Raw genomic sequence first — 13154 nt, 5'->3', positions numbered from 1 at the left:
GAAGTTCTATATTTTTCAAAGTAATTAGTTAAGGATATAATAGATAAAAAAAATTGATATTTCTTAATTATCAAATTTGATAAATGATTAGGAATTATTAAAAAAAAAATTGGACAAGTAATTAAGGACTACCGTACTTGTATTTAAATTCAAACTTCAAACTTGGATTTCCTATTTTTATTGACTTTTCAAATTTGGCCAATTTTTCATTGAATTTTTCAAAACTGCTAAGCACTTTCAGACCTTGATGATGTTACATGTCAAATAGTGACAGATATTTTCTAATATTTGTAGGTTTGTATATGATAAAAATATTACTCCGAAATATGATAGAATTATTCGATATATATGTAACAATGAGAAATAATAAATATTTGATAAAATAATTAGATATATTTATAAATTAGTTGGGATACTATAATCGTTAAAAAGGTGTGATTACTAACAAATTTTCTCACACATCTCGTGATAAAATATGAATGGTTTTTATTTTCTAAGATCCACATTTATTTATCATAATGATAAAATATGTCTATACCAACAAGGATTGTAGTGGAGTGGTAAGTATTCTTTTATCGTTAATCAAGAGGTTTCGAGTTCGAGTCCTCTGGCCCTGGGTACGGAATCACTTTTGTTAGGGAGCATTTTATCTCCCAATATGAGACTTTCAGGCGCGAATCCGGATGTGAGAAACCAAAAAATAATAATATAATATTATTGCCTAGCAATAAGACTTTTCTAATTTGTGATTTTACCTTTATTACCGTAGTAGTTAAAATTCAATTATTTTAAAATAATGATTTATTACTCATAATTTTACAGTAATTGTGAGAAAAGTTAGGTGAATGAATGATTCACCCAATGTAGAGCTATTATGTATGATTCACCCAATCTAAAGCTATTACATTGCACTATTTTGTACTTGTATATTAGATTTTTAGTTAAGATGTGAATATAAAATAAAATGATATACTTTTCTTTTTAGTCGTAGTAAAAAAGAAAGATTTTTTTTCTTTTTAAGTAATATTTTAATTTCAGATTTTCAATCGATAAGTTTAAGGTCATAAAATTAAAGTGCATTTTAATATATTTGACATAATTTTAATTTAGGACCATAAAATTAAAAAAATATATTTTTATTTTCTTAAATTTTATATCAATTTTTTTTTTTTTTTTAAGGATGTATTTATTTATGTCAGTATCTTATGCAGAGAAGTCATGTTAACTTTTTAGATCCCAAAAAAAGTAGTTTATTTTAGATGCAACGTGTCCAACTAGTCTTAAGACTCTGTCATTCACATTTATACTTTTCCACATTATATACATTTTAATTAATTATCATCATATATTATAACATGGCAGTATATTATTGGATTTTAGTACATGCTATAAAGGCTTTGTAGGTCCAATGAGTCATTCAAAGTAAAAAAAGGTTTCTCAATTTAAATTTGAAAATACATTACTCCTACTTAAGTTGGGCTGTTGACAATAGAATATAGAACCTACTTCAGTTTGAAGTTTTGATTTACATGTTTTATATAATTTTATCAAATGAGTAAATCATAATTTATTATTATAAGTAATGTATGGTAATATCTTAAGGCATAAATTATGTATATTCATAATCATTTTATAAATAAATATGTGATTATATATTATAAAATAATTAAAATACACATAATTTAATAAAGATTTACTGATCAAAATAAATCAATTATAGTAATAGCTAACTATTTTTCAATAAATTTTCCTACGTGATACAAATAATCTCTTCAAGTCACATATACTTTTTGCAAAATTTAAAATTATGATTATTTTTTAAAAAGTAAAATATTAATTTTAAGTCAAATACGTTCCAATTTGTGGGGATAATATTAATACCATTAGAAAAATGTTAGCTCACATGCATGCAAGGAGTATAGTAAAATAAAACTTCAAAAAAAGATACCTTAATCATTGTCTAATGTTTTTTAACTAAATAAAAACAAGACATTGACAACTGGTTCCAACGATAGAATTATTGTCTGTATTTTTAACCTGTATATATGTCATCAACACTTTTATATATGGACCACATTTTCAAATTAAAAGGAAAAAAAAACACTCAAAAAAGGTGTATTGATTTTCTTCAATAATTATTTTTCCAAAAATGCTGACTTTATGAGTTCCCAATGGCCAAATATTTTCTTCACCAAGACAGTGTTTGACAATCAAAATTAACTTATTTTGAGAAGTATTTTTAATTAAAAATATTTTTTGAAAAGTATTTTGCAAGAATAGCAGTTTGGTATGTTTTTTATTTTGAACAGTGCTTACAAAGAAAGAATTTGGTATTAATTAATTTAGTACGTATAATTTTTTTAATATGTAAATCTCTTTAGACTAATCGAAAACACTAATTTTTTGAAGAAAAAACACTATTTTCTTCCCACCCGATCCGAAATTCGAAGCCTACATTAGAGCTCCGATTAATTTTGGATTGCGTATTACATGGTCTATTTAGGGGTGGCGCTCCCAACATAATTTTCTCAATGCCCAGAGCTCATACCTCAAACCTCGGGTTAAGAGTGGAGCAATTCAACCACTGCACCGCAACCTCTGTCCATGGAAAAAAAACTAATTTGACTTCTGCATTATCCAAAAATACTTATTTCGAAAAGAAAAACACTCTATCAAATACCCTTCGGGGTGGCCCAGTGATTTGGGTTTGGGAGTTCCATGTTGAAGGTCTCAAGTTCGAAACCCCTTGCCAGCAAAAGCAAGAAATTTACCTTCTGGGTCGAGCTCATCACACCAGACTTGGATTTGCTTTGTCATAAAAAAAAAAAAAAAAAAAAAAACTCGATCAAATACCTTTATTCTTAAAATTAAAATTAGTAGTAGTACATTGAAAAAAATAAACATATTGGGTAATAAGGAGGTTTGGCATATTGGCATTGTCATTGTATAAGAATGAGGTTTGATGGGGTCTCTCCATCTAATTATTATGCGTATGGCAAGGACGAAAAGGAAACCTTACTCTTTTTTGAACAAGAAATTGCACCTATCACTACTCTTTCTTTCGTTATCTATCGTGATTTTTAAAAATAGTTATTTCAAATAAGAAATTTATGTTAAAATTAATTTTTCCATCCAATGTTACTTTTAATAGTAATAAGATAATTATACATATATATGACGAATAATTTGAGACAGAAAGAATACCTAACGGAATCCCTACTAAACTAGAAAATTGAAGGCAATTAAATGTTTTGTACATTTTCAATCTTAGTGTGACACATCAACACGATCTTAATTTTTACTTCATGTTTCATGTTTTTTATTTCTCTCTTTGTTCCTTTTTTTGAAAAAAAAAATCTTTGGTACGACGGAATTAAATCCGTTATTACAAGCCACGTGTCTTGAGATTTTGTCCACTTTCATAAATGAGGAGGTTAATTTAATTGTTGGAAGATTAATTTAAAATTGGAATAGGAAATTAAAATTATTTAGGATTTTAGTATTTTCTAATTTTTAAAATGAATGTCTAAAATCAAATTATATAGGGATATATTTTCCAGATTATAGTTAAAATTGATTATTATTATTTTACTTCTTTTATAAAATATGAAGAATTATGGAGAACCGTAGAGAACATTAAAACATTTATTTTTCTTCATTAAACAAAGGAAGATAAAAAAATTAATAAAGAATCTCGAATTTAAAGATGAATTTAATAGGCATGATACTAGGTAGACTCATGATTAGGGGTGTGCATTCGGTTTTTTGGTTTGGTTTTACACTATTCAGTTTGGATTTTTCGATTTTTGGTTTTGTAAAAGTGTAACCTAATTCAATCCAAAATAAATTTGGTTTTCCTCTATTCGGTTCAACTTTTTTCAGTTTGGTTATTCAGTTATGTCAATAATTAATAACATAAGCAAAATAATAATGTTGAATCTCTTAAATATACTTTCTAATATAAATCATAAGTAAAACTTAAAACACAATACTTATAAGTATACCTATTATAGATATTCAAATATAAAATATAAATGTAATCATGATGAAAGGCAATAACCAAAAAGGGACAAAAGTGGTTAACTCCAACTTAATTCTAAACCTAAGCATTTATATATATTATATATATATAATTCGGTTTTTTCGATTTTTAATTTTTTAAATCCGAAACCAAACCAAAAATCCAAACAAAGTAATTTATTAATCCAAAACCAATCCGAAAAACCAAAAAATCAATCCAAATAAAAATTCGGTTTGATTTGGTTTGGTTATTCAGTTTAATCCGAATAGTGCACACCCCTACTCATGATCATGTTATTTTAAGTCTTGCCATTTTTACTAATGTAATATTGAGTTGCCACACTCCTTATAATAATTTTATTATATCATTTAATTATTATAAATTTAATTTCTTGAAAAATAATTAATAAGGTTAAATTAGATATTACTTTTTTCATTTCATATTAGTTGTTCACGTTACTAAAATTATTTTTTTCAAATTATTTGTCAATTTACAAAATTAAGATAAAATTAATTAATTTTTTCTCACTTTACCCTTACCACCTTACAACTAATTCTTAAAAGTGTAAACAAGTTAGTAAAATTCCAAAAAAATATCTCAATTAAAACTACCATTCTTTTATTTATGACTTCTTAAGAAGCGCATAAAGAAAAAAGTGGACAAGTAATAAGGTAGGAAGAAAGTACGCAAATGATAAATTTTGTTTGAACTGTAGCAATACCCAGACTGAAAGTCCATATTTTTCCATCTGAAATATAAGTGATCCAACTCATCAAAATGTTGCAGGTAAATTTTTTACATTAATAACATGCCAATCTTTAAATTGTTTGATGAGAATAACCAAATGAACAAGCACAAGAACTGACACTACAAAAGATGGCTTCCTCATTTGCCTGTTTTACTCATTAGTACATGCAGCAACTTTTCCTCAAGCAACAGTTTGGACTGCTCTATCAAAACTTTCTTCAGCAGATGCAGCGCGCTTGACAAGTGTGTGCTCTGGGTTCGATAATTTCAACTGGCTGCAAACATCAAGTAACAAAAGCAGCCCATTAGTATTCCTTTCTAGCTACCAAGACAACAAATTGGTGTTGTCATGGTTAAACTGTCTTAATCTTCATATCACCATAAAAAGTTTTATGGACTGAAGATACTTCCAAAGTGGACAATTTTTCTATCCTTCTATAACCATTATGGAATCACAACTAGATTCATTCAATAAAAAGTTGAAACAAATGGTAAGTATACGGACTCATCGTACTTGAGATAACGTGCGGATGGTTTCCCAAGGTGAAGACTGCAGACAACCAGATTGGCCAGTGTTTCTGGATCTTTAGCGTCCTGCATAAATGAACAAGCTTGTAAGTGATAAAGGAATAGAGGGATACATTCTAAAATATCGTCATAAAAATGATGTGCACATAACGGGAAGGCATCAAAAACAACTGTAAATGCCATGATAATGCATTGTGAGAAAGACTTTCTAAATGAATGATTAGCAAAATTGTTCAGTGTAATCAACCGAATTTGGACATATGAAGGTTAATTGATTCTTTTATAAGTACTAGCTCAACTGATAAATAGAAGACAATTATCAAGTCAAAGTGACCTTGTTTAAGGCTTCAAGCAACAGTGTCTCAGCTTCGTCAAAGTTACCCATGTGCATGCAACATACAGCCTTCCCATTCAGGATTAAGCTAGTCATCTGATACTTCTCAGAGAAATCTTGGTAAATAAGATATGCTTCTTGTATTTTTGAACCACCCTGAAAATAGAATATATTTATAAATGTTCCCAAGAGTAATAGTTTTTTGTAAGGTAACCATATTTGAACTTGTTATGTACCACTGCCAAGTTTAACCATGCACTTGCAAGTTGAGTTAGTGTATGATCTTCTTCAACTTGCTGCATGATTCTCAACTGTTTCTCTGCATAATCTGATCTATGCATCTTAATGAGTATCTGGACATTCAAAGCATGCCTGCATAAGCACATTTAGTCAGGGAAATGAAAAATGATTTTTATACATAGATTCTAACCTCAAAGTAGATGGTTGAAAAATAAAAAGTATTCTTAACCTCAAATCCATTAAAGGCTAAAGCAGAAATTCATTAAAAAGTCAAGACTACAACCAGTCGCACAACTCAAAAATATGAGGGTACATCTAGAAACTAAACTAGCCAAGGTAAAGCAAGAAAGGAATGACAAAGTCAGTTTGAAAGGAAGCTTCTTAATCTAGCTTAAGCCTTGAGGCATAAATTTTGAATTCAACCAAGATTAGTTATGGAGATGTATCAGTCTACAATTTCCTTAGCCAGTACTCTCCATGATTCCTACACAAATTTCAAAATGATGGTGTTCCACTCTTCTTCTTTTTTGTGATTACTATGAAGTTCCATTAATAAGAATATCGTGATTGGTATAATCAATTAAGAAATAACAAAAAAGCGAAAGACAGTGTACAAAAGTGTGCAAACAGAAATAGATAACCAAACAAAAGATTTAGAAAGAGCCATGTCAGAATTGGAAGCTTTTGAAGGAGTGTTTGAAGTTGAACCACCAAAAAATATGCGATTTGATCAGCTGCCAGGAGATCTAGCATAAACTCATACTTGCACAGGACTGCATTAAGACTATTAGCACTTCTAAGGTTCTAGTTGTACTTTCCCCAGAAAAGAAGCTATGTTATTATATCCATTCTGTAATATTTTTTGGTAGACGACCATTATCACAATCACGTCTCACAAGGACATGCCTTTTTGTCCCAGAACAACCATTCATGCAGTTCCTGGAGCAGATTTTATAAATAGCATTTGCCAATAGTATAATTAGTACAATGCCAATAGTCATAGAAAACAAGGCAATCAGTCCATTAAAAAGAAAATTTCCTCAATGCATCTCTACACTATTTAGCATAGCACCATTAAAGCAATTATACAATCAAAGAAAAAATAGCAACTCACAGTTCCATTGTTCCACCAGCATTTGTGTGTTTCAGAGCTTCATTATAATCCTGCTCATGCATGAACACAATCCCAGCAATAAGCCTTAGTATAGGATTGCTTCCTATGGCTGGATCTCCTAATAATTCATGAAGACTGGCAATTGCTGCTTCCTAGAACATAACAAAGAAAGTTACAACTAATTACCCTCTTCTTGTCCATAATAAATAGGGAAGAAGAAGAACACTTCTTCAAAGAGCAAAAATGATGATTATAACAAAGCATCTTCCTAAAAATTTATAGTTACAAATAAATGATTCATTTTCTTTGATCAAGGACTATATAGGAAGGAGAACTCATCTCAACTCCTCTCCATGTTTTTATCAATAAACAGGAACCCGTAATGTAATGTCACTCAAACTGAATTTCCTAAAATTTCTATTCCAGCTGCAAATACTATAGATGAATGGATGTACTTGAGTTAACACCCCCCACCCCCACCCCCATCCACCCCAAAGGGATGGAAAGACTTGTTTTTTTTTCAAAATTGGTAACTTTGGAAGAAATCCTTTGTAATTGGGAGTTTATTTTCAATAAGATCTACCACATCAGATCAGGGCACCTTCAAAATTACAGATAACAAGACACGGTACCAACCAAATTCTCAAAAGGATCACTAGAGTAAAAAAGGGGAGATTTCGGAATCAAATTTTCACCTTATTATCAGGGCTGGCAAGGTACAAAGCGAGCAATTTGACAGCTTGAAGAGGAGTAGCAGCTGATGCATCGATCTCATTGATCACAAGCTGTAATGGCAAAACAAAGAAGAAACTAACTAGTAAACACAAAGAATAAACAATCAAAGAAGAATTCAAACAAAACCCAAATCATAAAAATACTCAAAAAGAAGAAAAAACCTGATAACTGGAAAGGGCAATGTAAGATCGGTAAACAAGAGTGTCTCTTTCAACGGCGTCATCCTGAGAGAGATTTGGTACATCACTGTTGTTAATTGCAGCTTGGTAAGCACCTATGTAGAAGTTGTTCCTCAATCCGAACAATGGGTCGGGTCCTGATCCTGCCATTTCTTCTTCTTCTTCGTTCAACACAAAGTCTTTTTTTTTCTTCTTCAATTTGTTGTTTCGATTCAGATCTCAGAAAAAACGTAACTTGAAGTGAAAATTGAGCAAAGAGTATTAAGAAATGAGTTAGGCGGGTCGTTGGTTATTAGGCCCGATAGCATTTTGGGCTTTTAACACACTTATCATTTTAGCCGAACCATAAATACTAATCAAACTCTATAGTTTGAAATAATTATATATTGTCTCACTAATTAATAAATTTATACTATATTTTAAATAAGATAAACCACTCTTTTATATTTCAAGACAGATAAATGTATCAAAGATACTAGATACATGTATCTCTTGATATCAGATGCATTCTGAGATACATATAAATGTATCAAAGATACTAGATATATGTATCCCTTGATATCAAATACATTTTGAGATACATATACACATGGAGAGAGACAAACAAGAGAGGGAACGAGACATATAGATAGGAGAGGGGCGATTGAGAGAGTCAATATGTATGTTTGCTATAAAATACGTTTTGAAATACATACATAGGGAGAACGAGAGAGATGAGTGAGAGAAGAGAGAGGCAAGCGAGAGAGATAGTGTATCGTAAATACATGTGAATCACTCTTGGACAATGTATTTGTAATAAATTAGACCTAATTTGACCTATATGTATCTGAGATACATGTATTTGAGTGCGCAAATACTTGTATTTGATGAAGTAAATGTGATACAAAAAGTAATTTCCAAACTAATAACCCATTTATATTAAAAGCATAATTATCCTTTTTATTCAATAACAAATTCTTAGTAGGCATTTGGCCATGCGATACCATATCATGATATGGTATCGTGAGATGGAATCAGCGTTTGGACATGCGATTTTACGTTAATTCCATCTCATGATTCCATATTCTCCAAAAACCATGATATGGAATTATATGTGAATTCCATATCATGATTTGAGATATTTTAATACAAAAATTGATCCACGAGTTTATATTTTGTTAAAACAACCCACATTTATATCTACTAACCATTTATTTCATATGTAAATAAAATTTACAATCACATTATTACTTTTTAAAATTTATTATTCTCACCGACATAAAATTTATTATTCTCACCAACATATAGTCTTATGTGCTTGTGATTTTGATATGCGATTTACCTTTGTTGTTGGTGGTTGGGAAGGTACTGCACATGATAGTAAAGTACTTGAGAATGCACTTGTTGAACCACGTCAAAATTTCCATTTCCGCCACATGGTAACTTTAAATTACATCCTTAGAATAAATATTATTTATTTACACAAAGTTGTCTCATTTACATCACATATGCTTTTAGTAATTCTTTATAAAATGTTTGTTGGTAGATAAATATTATGTCATTGATGTTGGTTTTCAAAACACAAGAGGATTTTTAGCTCCATACAAAGGACTACGCTATCATTTGCAAGATTACGGAGGAGGTGAAAGAGAGACTCAAAATGCCAAAGAACTATTTAATTATAGGCATTCATCTCTGTGCAAAGTGATTGAACGGACTTTTGGAGCTTGGAAAAATAGATTTAGAATACTGAAACAAGGCATGAACCATTATGATATTGATACACAAGTGAAAATTGCCATAACTTGTGTAGTGTTACATAATTATTTACGAGAATATCAAAGTACTGATGAAATATTTATGGTCTATAAGCATAAAAATATAGTTGTGGATGATATTGACCAACAAATGGCTCAAAGTAACAATGTTGGTTCGTCTTCTCGGTCACATGATCGAGAAATGCAAGTTCAAAGTGAGGAAATTGTCCGTACTATGTGGGAGAATTATATTAAAGACTAGTACACTACAATTTATGTTCATTTTTTTATTATTAAATTAAAGTTAGATGAAACAATTACTTAAGTAGAAAACAAATAACTTTGTAATAATTTATTATGCGATTTTATAAATTTTTGTTTATTTGATAAGATTAAATAAACAATTGAGGCTATTTTAATAGTTTTACAACTTATGAAATTTTTATTTTTATGAGAAAATATACAACACAAAAATTCCATATCGCATGTCCAACAAAACTTCAATTTCATCTCATGATTCCATATCATGATACCATATCATGTTTCCATATCGCATGGTCAAACGGGCCCTTAGTGAACTTACAACTTTTAAACAAGGTAATCAAAATAAAACCAATAAAAATAAATCTACATGTCATTGAACTCTTCGGATAGAAATTAATTAAAGTACTAATATATGACTTTTCATAAAATTTCAATACTTGCATCAAACTAATCTAAAAACTACATATATTTTATTTTAAAAAGTCCGACCAACATAACTTTCGATTAATATTGTTGATGAAGACGAATTGGGAGTCCATTTTCTGGTGTTGGCATCATATCACCAACAATCTTCTCATTAGGTACTAACAATTCCCACTTATATTTCATTACAACATTGTGAAGAAAAGTTAGAATTGCAAGACGAGCATACTCTTTACCAGGACACATTCTTGGACCACCACCAAATGGTACATATGTGTATGGAATTGGTCCATCACATTTCTCATATCTTGATGGATCAAACACTTGAGGGTCTTGAAAATATAATGGATTTTTGTTTGTGCTACTTGTTGTCCAATAAACCTACATGTCAAATACACATAAAATGTTCATTTTTGGAAACAATTCAGACATACGTGATTGAGATTGAAAAACGCATGAAGTGTTTGGTGTGGATTTCAAAGAAGGGTTGGTGTGTAATTTGGTTTCAAGGTTTTCAGATTAGTGGATTATTAACTAAACTTAATTAATTAACTTTTGATCAACCCACTAATTGGGTTGATAAGATTATTAAACTGGTAAATGAGCCATCAATTAAAGCCCCTTTGGCAATAATATACTCCCTCCAATTCACTTTTTTACTTGTTCACTATATCAAAAATGAATTTTTAATTTTTACTTGTCACTTTTAACATATTTAGAAAAATAATTCTTTTTAATGTTTTATCTTTACCATTAATTACTTATTTTTTAAATCATTTTTGAAGACTAAATATCAAACATCAATTAGGGGTAGTGTAGTAAAATAATCATGTCGATTATTGTTTGCTTAATGTGTGTGTTAAAACCAAATATAACAAGTAAAAGCGAATTCAAATTAATTAGTGGAAGTAGTTGGAAAATGGAAATTTTGTACTCTTAGATTCGTATGGTGTAAGTCCAAATTAATTAGGTCAGTAAATTCTGAATAATAGATGATTAAATAAATAAAAAAACGAAAAAAGTATATTGTATGAAAATAGATGAGATGGTCGAAATAAAATCAATAAAAATTACCTTCCAACCCTTGGGGATAGTGTAACCAGCATAGGTGAAGTCTGTCAACACTTCTCTAAAAGTTCCTTGAAGTGGTGGAGTTAGTCTCATTGTTTCACATATCACATTCCATGAATACTTCATTTTGTTCATGTCCTCCCACTCTAACAATTCTCCTTCCTTCTTCGCCGCAGCAATCTCCTTTTGCTCTGTATTTACAAGACTAGAACTTGATTCAGTGATTTAGAAAAGGGCATAAATTCAAAATTCACCTCGAGATTTCATATTCAAATCTCAAACACTACATTAATACTATTCATAAAATAATAAAAGAAGTGAGACGAATTAAACGTACGTACCTTTCAAAATCTTTTCATAGATATCAAATCTCTCTCCAACATATTTCATGAGGAAAGTTATGGTAGTTGCAACAGTACTATAGCCAGCAACTAAAATTCCCATTATTTTATCAGCAATTTCATTTTCACCCATAAACTCTCCATTATTATCCTTAACAACTATCATATGACACAATATGTCTTGCATTTTCACTCCTTTAGACATTTCATCTTTTTTCTCCTTTATAACATCTATAAGCTCCCTTCTAATTGCAATTGCTGCCTTATTAGCGCGATAAAAAGCCATCCCTGGTACGTTCAAAATCATCGCATGTAACCCTAACGTAATATCATCAAAATAATGTACGAGCTTCACCATCCTTTCCGAACTACTATTCGTACTCCCAAGAAAGAAACGACTAGCAAGTGACAATGTCAAAATTTTAGCAAAATGATAGGTTTGAATCTCACTTTTGCCTTCCCAATGGGATTGCAAAAGCTCTTTTGTTATACAATCCATTTCCCCTAAATAACGGGCTAGGGCTTCGGGCTTTAAAAACCCGGGCTGACGAATAACCCGAGTAGATTGAGAAAGAGAAGGAGGAGGAGGACAAGATGGATTTTTGGATTGGTAAGAACGAAAAATTCTTTGCATGGAGTGAGTACGAAACACAGTAAATAATTTCTCTTCATTCGAGAAAAGGAATTTGTGGCCATTAGGGCCACAAATTACAACTGTTTTCTCTCCCATTATTTTAGTTTTAAATATATCTTGAGAATACTTATTCATCCTATCACGAACGAATTTTTCAGGATTACTAAACAAGAACTCTATCGTTTCCCCTATTACGGGCCATCCGAAACTACCCGGGGGTAGTTTGGTATTTTTAGAAGAACGATTTTGGGAGAGAATAGTAGTGAGGATGAGAAAAAAGACAACTAAGAAAATGGTGGAGAGATCAATAGCATCCATTGATGGTGTGTTAGGCAGATAAGTTTAATGGATGTGTGCTAATTTATATAGAAGAGTGTTGATGAACTAATTGCTACGTAACTAATTCGAAAAAAGAATATAAACAAATAAAGAATTTAATTAAGTTATGTACGTTGATAACGTGATAATTTAAGCACATGTATAGGTAATTCTAACTTTTTGAGTAACTAGTTTTACTAATTATGAACAATTATCTACAGAATTAATTATTATTATAGCAATTTATCTTATAAATAATTTGTTTGTGTAAATATTTTTATGCTATTGATATTAGGCCAAGAAAAAATTCTATATATAGCCATTTTTTTACTAGTATTATTTTAATTATTCTTTGAATATTAATTATATTGATGTATACTTAATATTATATTTTTATATAATAGGAATAAAATGATGTGAAGATGAAGAAATTTCGAGTTAAAAAAGTTAAAACAGAAAGAAAATGAAA

General features: G+C 30.0%; 2 protein-coding genes across 2 annotated transcripts; both read right to left on the bottom strand.

The window, feature by feature from the left end:
• Nucleotides 1–4755: 4755 nt before the first annotated feature.
• Nucleotides 4756–8100, bottom strand: LOC125836509 (coatomer subunit epsilon-1). Its single transcript, XM_049515677.1, has 7 exons — nt 7881–8100; nt 7680–7769; nt 6985–7136; nt 5867–6002; nt 5631–5786; nt 5283–5362; nt 4756–5043 (listed from the first exon to the last, which is right to left on the bottom strand). The coding sequence occupies exons 1-7, from the start codon at nt 8046–8048 to the stop codon at nt 4950–4952; spliced, it is 876 nt and encodes a 291-aa protein (XP_049371634.1). The 5' UTR covers nt 8049–8100; the 3' UTR covers nt 4756–4949.
• A 2302-nt stretch (nt 8101–10402) lies between these two features.
• Nucleotides 10403–12685, bottom strand: LOC125836389 (beta-amyrin 28-monooxygenase-like). The gene is made up of 3 exons (XM_049515561.1): nt 11734–12685; nt 11396–11583; nt 10403–10702 (listed from the first exon to the last, which is right to left on the bottom strand). The coding sequence occupies exons 1-3, from the start codon at nt 12683–12685 to the stop codon at nt 10403–10405; spliced, it is 1440 nt and encodes a 479-aa protein (XP_049371518.1).
• Between the last annotated feature and the right edge of the window lie 469 nt (nt 12686–13154).

This window comes from Solanum verrucosum, unplaced genomic scaffold (assembly GCF_900185275.1).
Source record: "Solanum verrucosum unplaced genomic scaffold, falcon-dt-bn FXZP01000278.1, whole genome shotgun sequence".
NCBI classification, from domain to species: Eukaryota; Viridiplantae; Streptophyta; class Magnoliopsida; order Solanales; family Solanaceae; genus Solanum; species Solanum verrucosum.
The sequence above is the reverse complement of the archived record's forward strand: the minus strand, read 5'-3'. Positions and strand labels throughout refer to the sequence as shown.

Excerpts from the sequence above, each read along its gene's own strand:
- LOC125836509 (XM_049515677.1), bottom strand. The coding sequence starts at position 8,048 with ATGGCAGGATCAGGACCCGACCCATTGTTCGGATTGAGGAACAACTTC. Across the intron at positions 6,003-6,984 it reads GCTGGTGGAACAATGGAACT|GCATGCTTTGAATGTCCAGA; the intron begins GTGAGTTGCTAT and ends GTGCTTATGCAG. Across the intron at positions 5,787-5,866 it reads CATGGTTAAACTTGGCAGTG|GGTGGTTCAAAAATACAAGA; the intron begins GTACATAACAAG and ends TTCTATTTTCAG.
- LOC125836389 (XM_049515561.1), bottom strand. The coding sequence starts at position 12,685 with ATGGATGCTATTGATCTCTCCACCATTTTCTTAGTTGTCTTTTTTCTC. Across the intron at positions 11,584-11,733 it reads CTATGAAAAGATTTTGAAAG|AGCAAAAGGAGATTGCTGCG; the intron begins GTACGTACGTTT and ends TTGTAAATACAG. Across the intron at positions 10,703-11,395 it reads CTATCCCCAAGGGTTGGAAG|GTTTATTGGACAACAAGTAG; the intron begins GTAATTTTTATT and ends TTTGACATGTAG.